The following is a 17,654-nucleotide window of genomic DNA, read 5'->3' on the forward strand; positions in this document are numbered from 1 at the left end:
CCTATCATCAACATTGCTTTACAATACTACGTAAAATTCATCAGGAATACAGCTTTCACACTCACCCCCACTCTCAGTACCTTTTCCTCCCACTCCTCTCTTTTAAAAGTATCAGTTTTCAGAGTCTGATTGTTATTGTGACTTGTTCCCCTTGCTTTGGTTAATATTACACATAATGCCCATCCACATTACAACAAAAGGCAAAATTTCATGTACAAATAGCTAAGTAGTACTTTGCTGTGGCTTGTCACCCTGCTATGCATTCCAACACAGATAGCTGTGCATTCCAATGCGGTATGAGGTATGAAATGGGGCTGGGGGAAAATGATCCAGAGATAACAATGAAAACAGGACCTAACCCAACTCCAAGCATACTGATAAAAGAGGATCTGGAGAAGTTGCTGCTCTTGAAAGTACAAGGAAAGCAGTATCACTAGGAAACACAAAATTTGAAAGTCTGGCAATTCATAAGTAACTAGTTCTGTGTTGCCTTTTCTTTTCTTCTTTTCTTCTTTACCAAACCCGGTGATGCTAAGGGGTTACTCCTGGCTATGTGTTCAGAAATCACTCCTGGCTTGGGGGACCGTATGGGACAGCAGGGAATCAAACCACGGTCGATCCTAGCTTAGCACATGCAAGGCAAATGCCGTACAGCTTGTGCCACTGCTCCGGCACCACCTTTTCTATTTTTAAATAATTTCTTCTTGCAGTGGCTCAGAAGAAATGTTAAAAGAATGTACTTAATTTTATTATGTAAGGTTTTTTTCCCTCTTGCCTAAATGAGTTTGATAACAAAAAGCGCTAAGAAAACATTTTTAGGGGCTAAAGTGTAGGGCCTTGCACCTGGGTATGATCCCTATCATCCCATATGGTCCCCCCCAAGCATGCCAGGAATGAGTCTTGAGTTCTGCTGGATGTGATTCCCCCCCTCCACCAAAAAAAAGAAAAAAATTAATTCTAAAGCTTACTAATGATAAGCAATGTTGAATTTTATTTGTTAGAATTAGGAGTCTATAGACGTTTTCCCCTTTGGATGGCCTTTTATGGTAATGATTTGTGTACATAGTTTTCTGAAATAATCTTGCATTTCTTGATTAAAAACACCTTATATATTTTAATATGATGCAATTTAGTTTGCTTTATAACTACTTGGATTTTTTTTTCTTGTAGTTGAGATTATGGTAGGTTTTCTGGGGCCACTCCTGGTAATGCTCCAGGAACCATATGGGATGCTGGGGATTGAACCAGATTGGCTGTGTGCAAGACAAATGCCCACCCCACTGTACTGTTTCCCTCTCATCATGGTAGTTTTGGTCACTCTGGGCCAGAACTAGGTGCTGAAAGGAGGCAAAGTGATATACATGATGTCCTATGAGTAACAGTATTGCAAACAACAGTGTATAAAAAAGTGCCTGTCATAGAGATAGGCTGGGGGGTGGGAGGGAAATAGACACATGTTGGAACATTTATGATTCTCAACCATACTTCTGTAATTTAGTGATTCAATTAAGAAAAAGAAATGATATCTGGGTTAGGATACATCACATGCTTGGGGGATAACCCTGGAATTACAGGATCCTTGCACAGTGGTCATGACTTGTAAGCCTCACTTGCCTTCCCCCTCCAGATGTGTCCTTGAAACTGGGCTGATAGGTCACTTGTACAGATGTGCTCTTAAAATATGTTTAGAAATGGGGCTGGAGTAGTGGCGCTAGAGGGAAGGTGTCTGCCTTGCAAGCGCTAGCCTAAGACGGACTTCGGCTCGATTCCCTGGTGTCCCATATGGTCCCCCCAAGCCAGGAGTGATTTCTGAGCGTATAGCCAGGAGTAACCCCTGAGCGTCAAACGGGTGTGGCCCAAAAACCAAAAATAATAATGGTTAGAAATAAAATTTATAAATACCATATCCAAGGAAATAGGTGGTACCTCTGAATTTAGCACTGTTTTTTTTTTTTTTTAATGCCAAACCCATCAAGGCAGTTAGACCCTCTTATCAGTGAAGGGTCAGCAGCTTGGGGCTTGGATTCATTCACATTGTGCTTTAGTTTTGCTGAAGTTCTTGGAATCTGTTCATAATTCATATGAAGTGTTGTTAGTTTAGAATCTGTCAGCTATATAAAACCTCAAACACAAAGCTCCTTTCCAAAGATATATTTTTCTCAATTGACATCAGATCTAAGCAGTATCCGAGGACCTGTTTCTAAGGCAATTAAGTTCTGCTGAATCTCAATGAACGTAAGATCCCAGGGTGTTAACACTGCATTTTATAATCTCTGAGCACTGATCAGCGTTCTTCTTAATCCGGTAGAAGTTCTCCACATATTCAGAACGCCCCAAAAGCTCCACAAAATCTTCATCGTGAGTAATTACCAGAAGCTGGAAGTTTCGTTGCTGCGAGCGACTTTTTATTATCCTGAAAAAAGAAATTCAGTATCTTTCATTACTACTTTCCTTTATTTGAAAAGGCCACTAAGAACCTTATGAGCACACAAATGTGTGCTGTGTGAGAAAACCAGACTTTCCTGTAATGTGTGTGTGTCTCGAAGCCCTGCAGGAAGTGGGGGGGGGAAGGACCCAGGAAGGAGTCCCGCCACCTCACAGACAATGAGGACAAGAGGCTTGACTCCTCACCCAGGTCCACTTAGGAACTTGAGAGAAAGAATACATTTCCTCGACAACAAAAATCTTCTCACTAGAGCAGAAGAAAACCTTTTTTTTTGTTTTGTTTTTTACCAAGCTTTTCTTTATTTATGTCTTTGCTACTGAACTTTAGAAGCGTGACTTACTCCTTTGCCTGGGGTTTTCTCAACCCGTTACTAATTTTCTCTGGAAAAAAAAAAACAAAAAACAACTCTACAAGTAAGGGAAATAACACATGCAAGCCCCCGCTGCCTTCTTTGGAGTTGGGTCTACTTAGAATTCTGCCACCACCAGTCACAGATACATTGTTAGTATGACACATAGGGGGCTTGAGTGGGTGGACTGATAATGAGTTTGCTCATTATCTATCTTCTGAGGGAATCACCTATGAGCCTTGAAAGACCTTTTTCTTGAGGGGGGGTATTGATTTTTGGGGCACATCTGGCACTACTTGGGGATGGCAGGGATCAAACCTAGGTCAGTCAAGGACAAGGCAAGCACTTCACCCACTGTACTATCTCTCCAACTTCAACCTTGAAAGATATTTTTTAACTTAGCACTTATTTATCTTTGCTTAGAGCTGGATATAATTAAATTGCAAAAGCTACCTGCTGATCATACAGAAATACTGAGAGATGGCTCAAATCCTGGAGTCAAATAAGAAACACATTTGCCAGAAAGAATTTACTTGGAGCCAGTAGTGTCTGAGAGCATCTCTATCTCAAGAAAATGCAGTTCTTTGCCTGAACCCAATCAATGCACCAATGAATGTGGTGGAAGTTGTGTGCAATTTTACCCTCTCTGAGAACCTATTGCTAAACTTTTTGCTGTCATTCCTCATAGCTGCAGTCTGACAACTGTGACAAGCAGGAGAGATGTGAAAAAAAAAAAAAAAAAAGCCACAAACACTGTCTCAGCCTAACCCCTGCACATACCATGTGGGTTTACAAAAAAAACCACCAAGTCAGGAAACCTTCATCAGGAGTTTCCCTAGGAACATGACACTGGGGCAGATGCAGGACGTGCCTGCACAGCTATTCATCATGTCTTCCTTGTGGTGAATAATCTAAATTACTACCAAAAGGTAAAACTGAAGGTTAGGCAACCAGGGAAGACACATATTGAGAAGGTTATCATGGAAACCTTTGTCTTACTGTAAAATGATCACAATTTGCCTCCAATTGGAGATACTTACTCAACCAGAGCATGTGCAAGAGATTCAATGTTTTCTCGGTCCAGATTGGTCGTTGGTTCATCCAAAGCAAGGATTCCACAGTTCAAGCAGAATGTTTCGGCCAAGGCTAAGCGAATGATAAGTGAGGCCAATACCTGGAAAACAGCACCATGGTTGAAAGCATGACACAAATCTTTCTCTAAGTCATCTCAAGAAAGTGTGCAGATCTACATCAACTGTTTAGAAGGGAAAGGTGGGGGCAGTGCCACAGGGTGCCAATCCTTTGGAAAAATGATTGCTTTCTTTGGTTTGAGAGCATAGCACTGTGGACTGTCTTTTAATTCAAAAAGTGACACACCAGGTGTATTATCTTAGGTCCATCATGTGAAATGAAAGAATACATTGGGTTGGGTGAATAGCTCAATAGCAATATACTTGTCTTGCCAGGTAAGAACTTGTGTTCTATTTTCCAGCACCACACACAAGAAGTTAAAAAAAGTGTTGATACTTCAGAGGCTTGAGTAATATACATAAGTCTTCAATTCAAAGATATAGTAATGACAATTATACTCCCGAGTCTCATGAGACCTTAATTTTTGAGTTGCCCCTCAACTCTGCTCTAACTCATAAGCTGTAAAATCATCTTTCTCCTTGAATCTGTATGAGAAATCATCCTGGTAAGTAAATTATAGATTCTTGATTCTGTATAGCTTCTCTTTGAAACACAGGGCCACAGTTTGGCCCTATGAGGACAGTACTTTCTTTATTTCAGGGCTGCTGCCTCTACCTATTTACAGGAGTGTCTCATTGTACAATTTGTCAAATGATTTTTCTTGCTAAAATAATAGTTTGGCCACACCTGGCAGTGTTCAAGGATTACTCCTAGCTATACACTCAGGAATCACTTCTGGCAGACTTGGGGGACAATATGAGATGTCAGGGATTGGACCCTAGTTGCAAGACAACTCCGTTCCCTTTCCAACCTTTTTTGGTTTTGTCTTGCAGTTTTAACTGCTACAGTAAACCTACTTTAGTTCCAAAATTATTTACTGTGCAACAATACCAGTTTTAAATGCTATTTTCTCATTCACAATTGGCAATAAAAATCATCCAAGCAAGTTAGAAATCACAAATTTGTCATTCTTGGCAGACTCTGACAGAGATAAATCTGCAGATACTTAAAATTGGTATCTGCTGTCTAGGATGACAAATAAGGCATGGAATGACTGAGCAAAACTTGAAAACAATTTATGAAGATAATTCAGATAATGAGATAGTACTTTTAGAATCTTAATATTCTGTTAAGATAATCAATCAGGGGGCCAGGGAGATAGCATGGAGGTAAGGCGTTTGCCTTACTTGCAGAAGGTAGGTGGTTCGTATCCCGGCATCCCACATGGTCCCCCGAGCCTGCCAGGTGTGACCCAAAAACCAAAAACTAAAAAAAAAAAAAAAATCAGGGCTAGAAAGTATGATGTATAAACACCTACTTCTAAACTGAAATGAGGAGCCTTAAGGGTTTGAGCTTGAAAACAAACTGCCCAGGAAGAGCCAGTCTTATTTCCATAAACTGCAGGTCCCACTTTGCTGACACTGTGGTAACATCATTCCTCTCTAGATTAACCTTATGCTCCTTATCAAACCCACACTGTGCCCCAACAATTGAATCTCAGGGAAGAACCTCAACTGGGAATCACATCAGAGCCTATGGCTTCCAGGTGTACTCAAACTTTTTAAACAGGGGACCAGTTCACTGTCCCTCAGGCCATTGGAGGGTCTGACTATAGTAAAAACAAAACTTATGAATTCTTTTTTTTTTTTTTTTTTTGGTTTTTGGGCCACACCCGGCGGTGCTCAGGGGTTACTCCTGGCTGTCTGCTCAGAAATAGCTCCTGGCAGGCACGGGGGACCATATGGGACACCAGGATTCGAATCAACCACCTTAGGTCCTGGATCGGCTGCTTGCAAGGCAAGCACCGCTGTGCTATCTCTCCGGGCCCATGAATGAATTCTTATGCACACTGCATATATCTTATTTTGCCATGAAGAAACAAAACAGATACAAATACAATATGTGGCCCGCGGGCCATAGTTTGAGGACCACTGTTAAAAGCTAACTTTTAGATGGTCTGCAGCCCCAAGGCCTTGTTCCTATTATGGGGTTGTTTTTTCCTCAATGAGGATCTGATATACTACAGTTATCTGGCTCAAACCCAGGACCTGGTTTACTTATACTGCATGTTATTGATTCTAAACATTTCCTTTTGCCTCCCTTTTACTTCTCTTTAAACCAGGATACATCTTTTAACTGCATTCTCAGTTTTCTATTTTTGGAGCAGGTGAAAGAAGTGCTAAGTACTCCAGATCAGTGTTTCTCAACCCTAGTTTTGCTGACCCTGAATCCTTTTCAACCATGCTCCTTCCTGGGATTTCAGAGTGGAACATATGACCTGGGTTGAGGAAAACTGCTCGGGCTGATGACAGAGTAAGTAACCTTATTTTCTCTAAAGGAGCGCTGTAAAACACAGGTGTTCCTGTTCTTGTTCTTCTTTACCTACTCTTGTCAGATGATTTCAAGCCTTCGCCTAAAGCCTACTTTATATCATAAGGGTGTTTCTCTGGGTAAACTAATTCTTTGTGTGAAGGACGTTTATAGATTCATGAGATCCTTGCCTTTTGACCAGCACTGCATCGTCCTCGCATATCCAAGGCTGTGTCTCCTTTTAGCATCACCACTCGGTAGTTGTAATTCCGCCTTTTATCTGAAGCTGTTACATTTTCATCAGCATCGGAACGTATTTCTATGTATTCAATATCTAACACAGAAAGGTGATTTCAGAGTCATTTAGGAAGTATGGAAGCAACTATGTGAGGCTGACCTTATAGGGATGAGGGTGGCAGTGGTATGTGTCAGGGGATGGGGTAAACAGTTACCTGTGGCCAGGAGGATTCATGAGCATCCAGAAAAGAGCCCAGATATCCTCAGTCTTAGAGATATCATCCAAGCCCTAAAAACTGAGCCTTTCTTAGTTTCCTTATTAAGAGTTTCCTCTCATGGCTTTTTCTTTTTTCATAATGTTTCCACTTATTACTATCTACACACCAACAGAACTTATTATGTTATCATTGTCATCATTAATGTGTCATCATTGACAAATATGTAAGTCTTGAGATTTTGAAAAGAAAAAGGTTTTTATTTTCCTTGCTTCAAGATGTCATCAAGACAATAAATCTTAGAAAGTCTCAAGGATGTATTCACAAAAAAAGTCTAATCTAGCATGGTGAAGTCATGTTAGGCAAGCAAAGGGACAAGATATTGGGGAAAAATGTGCAACATCAAGGTAGTAATTACCTTGTCCACGATAGGTGCTTCGCCATAGGTCACGAATAATTTTATTGATTTCTTCCATTTTCATACTGTGAAATTTCATTATTGCTCTGGAAAGAGAAGTCATTGGTACTTTAAGGGAAAGAATACATCTGATAGTACATTGAGAATAATATACATATATATAATATAAAATACTAAAAGTAGCATTATAATGATTTTATGAAATAACTTCCCAAATATTTTCAATAATAGGGGCCGAAAGTGATAGTACAGTGGTAGGGCGTTTGCCTTGCCTGAAGCTGACCCAGGAGGGAAGGTGGTTCAAATCCTGGCATCCCATATGGTCCCCCAAGCCAGGAGTGATTTCTGAGCGCATAGCCAGAAATGACCCCTTAGCGCCACCAGGTGTGGCCCAAAACCAAAAAAAATTCTTTTTCAATAATAAAAGTAGGATCTACAAATATAAATGGGGCCAGAGAGCGGTAGGATGCTTGCCCTGGACAAGGCCAGTCAAGATTTGATCCCTGACATCCCCCAAACACTTTGAGGAGTAGAGCCAGGAAATTATTCCCAAGCATCACTGGGTATGGCACTCCCAACAAAAGGAAAATAAAAAAAAGGAACCACTTTGTTGCCAGGCCTGTACTAGAAACAAGTGTATTCAAGAGATCCAGAGTTCTTATCATTCTCATATTCACTCTCTGTGGTATGAGAGAGGAATAGTAAAAATCCCGAGCAACTTTTAAGCAGACCTTCCTTTACTGGGAAGAACTCCCCAATAGATGCCCTGTGCTTCCAGGAAGTCAGTGAGGAGGAAGTGCCCAGGGTCCCCTCATCCACTGGGAAATAGGTGAGTCTCCAAGACCATTTTACGTTTTTTCTTTTTTTTTCCTTAAGACTAAGATTTTCTGTAAGTCAGTCACTTAAAGCTGCTTTCACTCCTGGATTCTGTAAGCTTTTTTTTTTCTTTCTTAACCACGAGCTTTGGTTCAGAGGTATGTTGGAGTCTTAAGTAAGCTGAGCTACAAAATATTTAATTTGCTTTTCTGATTAAAAATTCAGACACTGTAATCCCAAATATTTTAACTTCCATTTGGTCAGGTCCCTGCCCCTGTAGTGATCTTTAAGAATAAAACACAAAATTAGCAAAACCACTTAAAGAGGAAAAAAAATGTTTATAAAAACAAAAACAGCCTCAGGAGCCGGAATGGTGGCACAAGTGGTAAGGCGTCCGTCTTGCCAGCGCTAGCCTAGGACGGACTGAGGTTCAATCCCCCAGTGTCTCATATGGTCCCTCAAGCGAGGAGTGATTTCTGAGCACATAGCCAGGAGTAACAACCCCTGAGCATCACCAGGTGTGACCCCAAAACAAGAAAATAATAAAATACAACATTGAAGTAAGACCCTTTATGTTTTGCTTTAGGCTCTTTAGAAGTGAGTTTATGACCTAACAAATGTTGCACCAGTGATATAAAGGTAGCAGTACTGCGATTACCATACAAAGGAAGTGAGGTGCACTTACTCCCATTTGCAGGCCTCTTATCTGATACATATATATAGAAAAAAGGAAACTGAGCGTAATGCTCTGCATCTGTAAAATCATTTCATGATCTTCTGGTTCACCAACAAGAGAAAGAAATGACTCAACATAAACACATTCTAAGTATCAGATGAAGTATTATAAAGTAAGTAAAAGACTAAAAAAAAGCAGTTTCTGCTTGTTAAGAATAAAACAGGGGCCAGAGAGATAGCACAGCGGTGTTTGCCCTGAAAGCAGCCGATGCAAGACCTAAGGTGGTTGGTTCGAATCCCGGCATCCCATAGGGTCCCCCGTGCCTGCCAGGAGCTATTTCTGAGCAGACAGCCAGGAGGAACCCCTGAGCACAGCCGGGTGTGGCCCAAAAACAAAAACAAACAAACAAAAAAGAATAAAACAAGTATTCATTTTATGTATCTCCATACAACATTTTATGCTCCTTTCAAAAGGATGAAAACAAAAAGCCCAAGCATTTGCTACCGCTCCCATCTCCCACCCCTGAAACAAAAAACTCAGAATATGTTCTTGGAACCAATCATATAATCCATAGCTTTATAAACTACACTTCTAATTTTTCCAGAGACTTAAAGTCATCTTTCTATTCCAGTTAAAAAAAAATCTCCCATCAATAATAGTCTAATAACTAACATTCCCAATGAGGAAATGATCTAGGTGGGATGGGAGGTATTCAAGAAGAGCTTCAGCTGTGGTTCCCTTATATAAGAGCCTTGGTACAACTTGGATTCCAGGTAGGTAGGATGGGTTGCAGTATTGGGAAAAAGTTCCGGTATTGGGAGATCTAGATTTACCCAGACGTGTATTAAAATTAATGCCTACTACTGTTTACTGGCCTGATAGTTTTTGGTTTTCATTTCGGAAATGGGGAGGAGTTAGGGCCCACACCTAACTCAGAGAACCATATGGAATGTTGGTGATTGAATCCAGGCTGGCAGAGTTCAAGGCAAGCACTCCACCTGCTGTACTCTCTTTTCAGCCACTGATAATTTATCTTCATATCTTCTCTCAGTCTACCACAGAGTTTACAATCTCACTATACAACAGCAAATATATTAATCCATAAGAGGGAACTAACAATTATAACAGTTTTCTATTGATTAACTTTTACTATAACATATACTTTAAGTGGCCAATATGAAAATGTATTTATCACTTTTCCTTATAATTACTATTAAATTTTTTTTTGGTTTGTTTTTGGGTCACACCCAGCAGCACTCAGGGGTTACTCCTGGCTCTACACTCAGAAATTGCTCCTGGCAGGCTTGGGGGACCATATGGGATGCTGGGATTTGAACCACCATCCTTCTGCATGCAAGGCAAATGTTCTACCTCCATACTATCTCTCCAGCCCCTAGGTTCGTTCGTTCGTTCGTTCGTTCCTTCCTTCCTTCCTCTTGCTCTTTCTCTCTCTCCCTCCCTCCCTCCCTCCCTCCTTCCCTCCCTCCCTCCCTCCTTCCCTCTCTCTCTCTCTCTCTCTCTTTCTTTCTTTCTTTCTTTCTTTCTTTCTTTCTTTCTTTCTTTCTTTCTTTCTTTCTTTCTTTCTTTCTTTCTTTCTTTCTTTCTTTCTTTCTTCTTTCTTTCTTTCTTTCTTTCTTTCTTTCTTTCTCTTTCTCTCTCTCTCTCTTTCTTTCTTTTTCCGAGTAATTTATTTATTTTTGAGCACTCGGCAGTGCTCAGGGGTTACTCCTGGCTCTGCACTCAGAAATCGCCCCAGCAGGCTTGGGGGACCATATGGGATGCTGGGATTCGAACCACTGTCCTTCTGCATGCAAGCAAATGCCTTACCACCGTGCTATCTCTCTGGCCCCAGCGTTATCAAATCTTAGTTACACATCTAGCTCCCAGTATATATATTATTATAAAGGGAAGATTATTTCTATTTTGTTTTTTGTTTTGGGGCCCCACACACAGATGTTCTGGGACCATATGCAGTGGTGCATGCAAGACAAGTGCCGTAATCCCTGTACAATATCCCAGCAAGGAGAAAAAAAATTTTTTTAGAAAGAAAAAGTGTTGGCCTGTTTTGCTTATGAATACACATACATCAAAATCAAATTTAGCAGGTATTAAAGAGTATGCCACTATCAAATACCATTTATCTCAAGAATGTGCAACAGAAAGATATTTAAGATATCTACTAAATTAACTAATTAAGAGAGAAAATGGGGGCCCAAGAGATAGCATGGAGATTAGGCATTTGCCTTGAATCCAGAAGGATGGTGGTTTGAATCCTGGTATCCCATATGGTCCCCCAAGCCTGCCAGGAGCAATTTATGAGCATAGAGCCAGGAGTAACCCCCAAACGCTGCCGGGTGTGACTCAAAAATCAAAAAAAAAAAAAAAAAAAAAGAGAGAGAGAAAATGATCACTTCACTAGTCAGTCAAAGATATGAGTTTTGATAAAAATCTTCATTACAAAGTAAAATTTCCTAATCTGACAAAATGATTACTAGTCACAGCAAATATTAAAGTTAAGGTCAAAATGCACAAAAGTATTTCTCCTACAGCCATGTAAAAATAAGATGCCTCTCACACTGTTCTAAAACAAAGCTCTTTAATCCCTAAGATTTCATTATGAAAATACTGACGAATGGGGGGGGGAGAAGTATTATTCCTGCAGGCCACTTAGAAAATCTAAGAATCAATTAAAATTGTGTTGTTTTTGGGTGACAACCAGCTGTGGCTAGGTCTGATCCTTGGTGGGACAGACAAGAACCATATACGGTGCTGGGAATTGAACCTCTATCAGGTTTGTGCAAGTGCCTTGTCAACTGGATTATCTCTCTGGATTACTTAATTGAAATTCTTAAGGTTAATACATTGGTCAGAAATAAATACACAGAATTTGAATTCCATTATCTACCAGTAAAATCCAAGAGAAAGAATAGAAAAAAAAAAACCCTATTCATAGTGGCAACAAAAGCAATGAAAATCTTGAGGAAATTCCAACAAAATCTTTTTCAAAATTAAAAAATAATTTTTAATGAAATCCACAGTTAAGCCAAAGTTTATATATGAGTTAACACAAAAGAACAAAACAGTAATGAGTTAATAATAAAATTGAAATACATACAGAACTTTGGTTTTATAAAAGTGACATTTCAAATCAGTGGGAAAGCTTCATTTGTATAACAGGAAAAAGTTAAAATTATAACAGACTCTAAAATTAAAACTTAAGAATGGGGGCCAGCATGGTGGCGCTAGAGGTAAGGTGTCTGTCTTGCGAGCACTAGCCTAGGACGGACCTCGGTTCGATCCCCCGGCGTCCCATATGGTCCCCAAAGCCAGGAACGACTTCTGAACGCATAGCCAGGAGTAACCCCTGAGCGTCACCGGGTGTGGCCCAAAAACCAACCAACCAAACAAACAAACAAAAAAACAACTTAAGAATGACTTTCAAAATCTACAATGTTTTCCATCATTGTGTTGAGACAAATACAGGAATTTCATAGGTTGAACAAACTGCATCTGCTCTACCATTTGCCAGAAGGGTGTATGTTGCTTGGTTAAAATACGTAATGAAATCAGATGAACAGCAATGTTGATTTTTTTGGTTATTTTGAGCCACACCCAGCAGTGCTCAGGGGTTATTCCTAAATCTGAACTCAGGAATCATATAGGATGCTGGGGGATCAAGTCCAGCTTGGTTGCATGCAAGGCAAGCACCCTACCCATTGCACTAGTCCTCTTGCCCCTGAACAATATGATTGTGTAAAGTAGTTTCTAAAACAAAAGGGAAAGATCTAAGATCTACTGAAGGCCCAAGTTCAATTCTTGTTACCACATGTCCCACCCACTCTTTTCTCAGCACCTATAGCACAGGTGGCTCCCACCGTCATCATGCAGCATGCACCAAACTGTCAGGCCTGCATAGTTGAGTCAAGTGTCACTGGGAGATGTCCTGAGCATGATAGGAGAGCACCCAAAAAGGGATATAAAGTTTGCTTCATTAAAAAATATTTCTGACCCCCCACCACCAAGGACTGAGGCAGAGGGGCCGTCTGTTTAGAGGAGCCCCGGACAGTGTCACAAGACTTAAAATAGAAAAATCCCCAGCTTGAGGTCATCGGAGTGAGACAATCAAGAGTGCAGCCATTCTGCTTTGCTCTGTGGCTTTGCATTTCTTCCAAAGAATTGTACCACAACACTTTAATAAGAGTACTGTATGGGCCCGGAGAGATAGCACAGCAGCGTTTGCCTTGCAAGCAGCCGATCAAGGACCAAAGGTGGTTGGTTCCAATCCCGGTGTCCCATATGGTCCCCCGTGCCTGCCAGGAGCTATTTCTGAGCAGACAGCCAGGAGAAACTCCTGAGCACCGCTGGGTATGGCCCAAAAAACCAAAAAAAAAAAAAAAAAAGAGTACTGTACATCAAATTTCACAATGAAAAAATTATGCATAACCCCACCACACTTCGTGATTGAAGAGGCTAGTTCTGGAGATGCAGCCAACAGCTGCCACCTAAATAACATTTCTGATCAGGACTTTAGAGAAGAAATGTTACAAATGTTCAATGAACTTAGAGAAATGATGGAATGAAGAGCCCAGAAGACTTGAGGATCTGAGAGTAGAAATGAGAAAACTTCAAACAGAAATATCAGAACTGGGGGCCAGTGAGGTGGCGCTAGAGGTAAGTTGTCTGCCTTGCAAGCACTAGCCAAGGAAGGACCGAGGTTCGATCCCCCAGCGTCCCATATGGTCCCCCCAAGCCAGGGGCAATTTCTGAGCACTTAGCCAGGAGTAACCTTTGAGCATCAAACGGGTGTGGTCCGAAACCCCCCTCCCAAAAATAAAAAGAAAAAAAAAGAAATATCAGAACTGAAAACCAATAGTAGGTTAAATGAAAACCTCACTGGAAAGCTTCACCAGCAGAGTAATAGCCATTGAGGAAAGAAACATGATATAGAAGATTATCTTCATAACACCTTCATACATAACAGGCTGGGAAAAATCCTCAAAGAAAGTAAACAGACGACAATAGAACTGCAGGATAAGCTCAAGAGAAACAATACAGGAATCTTTGGGGTACCAGAGACCCAGGAAGAACACTCCAATGAAGAATCAACATTCAAGGACATCATTACTGAGAAATTCTCAGAACTAAAGAGTGTGCAACCGTATTCTGGATGCCTGAAGAATATGAGCTAAGAGAGTCATAAAAAAAAAAATCACCCCAAGGCTCATAATAGTCACAATGATAAAAATCACAGATAGGGATAGAATACTGAAAGCAGCACAATCAAAAAGTAAAATTATATACAAAGAGGCATCCTTAATATTTACAACAGTTTTAACACAAGCAACTCTCATGGCCCAAAGATAGAGGTGGGCTATAGTGACAAAATTCAATGAAATGAATGCGTCACCAAGGAAAAATCACCCAGCTAGACTTAAATTCAGGTTTGAAGGAAGGATACACAGCCCAAAACTTTACAGACTCAAAAACACTCTTAAAAGAAGAGCTGAGGGGCCAATGAGGTGGCGCTAGAGGTAAGGTGTCTGCCTTGCAAATGCTAGCCAAGGAAGGACCATGTTTCGATCCCCCGGCATCCCATATAGTCCCCCCCAGCCAGGGGCAATTTCTGAGCATTTAGCCAGGAGTAACCCCTGAGCATCAAATGGGTGTGGCCCAAAAAACAAAAACAAAAAAAAGAGCTAAAAGCTAAACACAACTAACTCCTACAATACAATGGGATTTAATCACATGACTATGTTCTTTCTCAACATCCAAGGACTAAATTCACTTATTAAAAGACACAGGTGGCAAAATGTATCAAAATATTGAATCAATATTCTGCTGCCTGCAAGAAACACATTTGAATAGTAAGAGCAAACACAGCCTCAAAGTCAAAGGTTGGAGGACAATCATTCAAGCAAACAAATCCCTTAAAAAGGCTGGGATGGCCATACTAATATCAGACAACACAGACTTTATGCTTAAAAAGGTTATAAGAGATAGAAAAGGACATTTCTTAATAATCAAAGACATGTACAATAGGAAGAAATCACACTCCTAAACATATATACACCCAATGAGGGGCCAGAAAAATATTTAAAACAATTGTTGAAGATTTAAAGAAAGATATCAATGCCAACACAATAATAATAGGAGACTTCAACACTGCCCTGTCACCCCTTCATATACAGATATTTATCTATATGTATATTTATGATATACATAGTTTCAGCCAGGCTGAAACTCAACAAGGATACACTGGCCCTGAAGGAAGAAATGGAAGAGAGTGACTTGGTAGATATATATATATAGGGCTCTCCATTCCCCAAAAGCTGAATACACATTCTTCTCCAATGTACTTTCCCCAATGCAGACCACAAGCTGGGTCAAAAAACATACCTCCATAGAAGCAAGAGAATACAAATTATATTAACTACCTTCTCAGATCATCACACACTGAAATTAGAAGTGAATTACAGGGGCCGGAACTGTGGCACAAGCTGTAAGGCCTTGCGTGCGCTAGCCTAGGATAGACTACGGTTTGATCCCCTGGTATCCCATATGGTCCCCCAAGCCAGGAGTGATTTCTGAGCACAAGCCAGGAGTAACCACTGAGTGTCACTGGGTGTAGCCCAAAAATCAAAAACCAAAAAAAAAAAAAAAAAAAAGAAGTGAATTACAGACACAGAGAAAGAACATTAACACCTGGAAATTTAATAGCTCACTACTGAAGAGCTTGGAAACAAATGAGAATGAAGTTCTGAATTACTGGAATTAGTGGGAAATAGCAAAAAGCACTTTTAAGAGAAAAATTTATAGCTTTGCAAGGATTCATGGAAGAGCCTACTTAAATAACTTAATGAAACAGCTTAAAAAATTAGAAAAGTATTAACAAAATGAACCAAAAATAGGTAGACAAAGGAAATAATAAAGCTCAGAGCAGAAATTAATGAACTGGAAACTCAAAAAACAGTAAAAAAAGATCAATGGTTCTCTGTGTGTGTATGTCTCTCTGTGTGTGTATGTCTGTGTGTGTGGTTTTTGGGTCACACCCGGGAGCACTCAGGGGTTACTCCTGGCTCTATGCTCAGAAATCCCTTTTGGCAGGCTCGGGGGACCATATGGAAGCTGGGATTCAAACTACTGTCCTTCTGCATGCAAAGCAAATGCCCTACCTTAAAACTTGACTGATTGATTGGTTTTTGGGCCACACAAGCAGTGCTCAGGGGTTACTCCTGACTGCGCTCAGAAATCGTCCCTGGCAGGCTGGGGGACCACATGGGATGACAGGAATTGAACCAGGTCCTTACGGTGTTGGCCTCATGCAAGGCAAACACCCTACTACTATCTCTCTGGCCTAAGAGTTGGTTCTTTGAAAAAATAAACATAATTGATAAACACTAGCAAGACTCAAAAAGAAAGAGAAAAACTTAACAAACCAAATTAGAAATGAAAAGGGGAAGATTATTACAGAAACTACAGAAATTCAATGAGCATTCAGAGATTACTTTCAGAAACTCTATGCCACAAAGCAAGATAACCTGGAAGAAATGGATAAATTCTTGAAATTCTATAAACCCCAAGGTTGACCAGGATGATCTGGCATATCTGAGTAGACCTATCATATTGAGGAAATTAAAATGATAATCAAATATCTTCCCTAAAACTGTGGCGCGAGCCATAAGGCATCTATCTGCCTTGTGTGAGGCTCATCCAGAATGGACCTCGGTTTGATCCCTGGTGACCCATATGGGCCCCCAAGCCAGGAGCGATTTCTGAGTGCTTAGCAAAGAGTAACATCATCACCAGGTGTAGCCCCCCCCCAAAAAAAAAACTTCCCAAAACAAAAGCCTGTACCCAGATGGATTCACTAATGAATTCTTTCAAATCTTTCTAGAGAACCTGTCAAATCCTTTTCAGGCTCTTCCAAGAAATTGAAGAAACTGAAACACTCCCAAATAGTTTTTAAGAAACATCACCCGGATACCACAAGCAGACAGAGATGCCACAAAACCAGAAAACTACAGACCAATATCCTTGAAAAACACAAATGCAAAGATACCAACAAAATCCTAATAAATAGGATTCAATGCTCATCAAGGTCAGATACCATGAGCAAGTAGAATCCCAGACATGCAAAGATAGACATGCAAGGATAGTTTAACATACACAAGTCAATCAATGAAATACATCATATCAAAAAAATGGAAAAATAAAAAACATATGATCATATCAGTAGATGCAATGAAAACATTTGACAAGGTCCAATACCCATTCATAATAAAAACTCTCAGGAGATCAAAATTGAAGAAACTTTTCCCAATATAGTCAAGGTCATTTACAACAAGCCCACAGCAAATATACTCAATGGGGAAAAACAAAAAGCCTTTCCTCTAAGATCTGGCAAAAAACACGATTTTCCCCTCTCACCACTTCTATTCAAAAGAGTACTGGAAGTACTTGCCATAGCAATTAGGCAAGAAAGAGACATCATGAATATCCAGATAGGAAAGGAAGAAGTCAAACTCTTATCGCTTGCAGAAGACATAATACTATATTTAAAAAAATCCTAAAGACTCTACCAAAAAGCTTCTAGAAACAATAGATTTGTATGATAAAGTGGCAGACTACAAAATTAAGACACAAAAATTGATGGCTTTTTTTTTATAAATAAATAATGAAAGAAGAAAAAGACATTATGAAACAACCCCATTCACAATTGTACCTTAAAAAATCAAGCACCATGGAGTCGATTAAATAGAGATGAAAGATTTATACAAAAAAATGATAAGAAATAGAAGAGGACACAAGGAAATAAAAACATATACCCTGCTCATGAATTGGGAGGATTAACATCATTAAAATGACAATACTTCCCAAAGCATTGTGCAGATTTAATGCACTCCCCTCTAAGGATATGATATTTTTCAAAGAAGTGGATCAAATACTGAAATTAATTTGGAACCATATATGCCCACGAATAGCTAAAGCAATCCTTG

General features: G+C 40.0%; 1 protein-coding gene across 1 annotated transcript in view; it reads right to left on the reverse strand.

The window, feature by feature from the left end:
* Positions 1-2,153: 2,153 nt before the first annotated feature.
* Positions 2,154-17,654, reverse strand: part of RAD50 (RAD50 double strand break repair protein) — a 79,007-nt gene continuing 63,506 nt past the window's right edge. Inside the window, exons 22-25 of the mRNA XM_049786818.1 lie at positions 7,167-7,252; positions 6,488-6,630; positions 3,836-3,969; positions 2,154-2,413 (exon numbers count right to left, since the gene is read on the reverse strand). Coding sequence (XP_049642775.1) covers positions 2,227-2,413; positions 3,836-3,969; positions 6,488-6,630; positions 7,167-7,252 — 550 coding nt within the window. The 3' untranslated portion in view covers positions 2,154-2,226. The remainder of the gene's footprint in view (positions 2,414-3,835; positions 3,970-6,487; positions 6,631-7,166; positions 7,253-17,654) is intronic.

This window comes from Suncus etruscus, chromosome 14 (assembly GCF_024139225.1).
Source record: "Suncus etruscus isolate mSunEtr1 chromosome 14, mSunEtr1.pri.cur, whole genome shotgun sequence".
In the NCBI taxonomy this organism is placed as follows: domain Eukaryota; kingdom Metazoa; phylum Chordata; class Mammalia; order Eulipotyphla; family Soricidae; genus Suncus; species Suncus etruscus.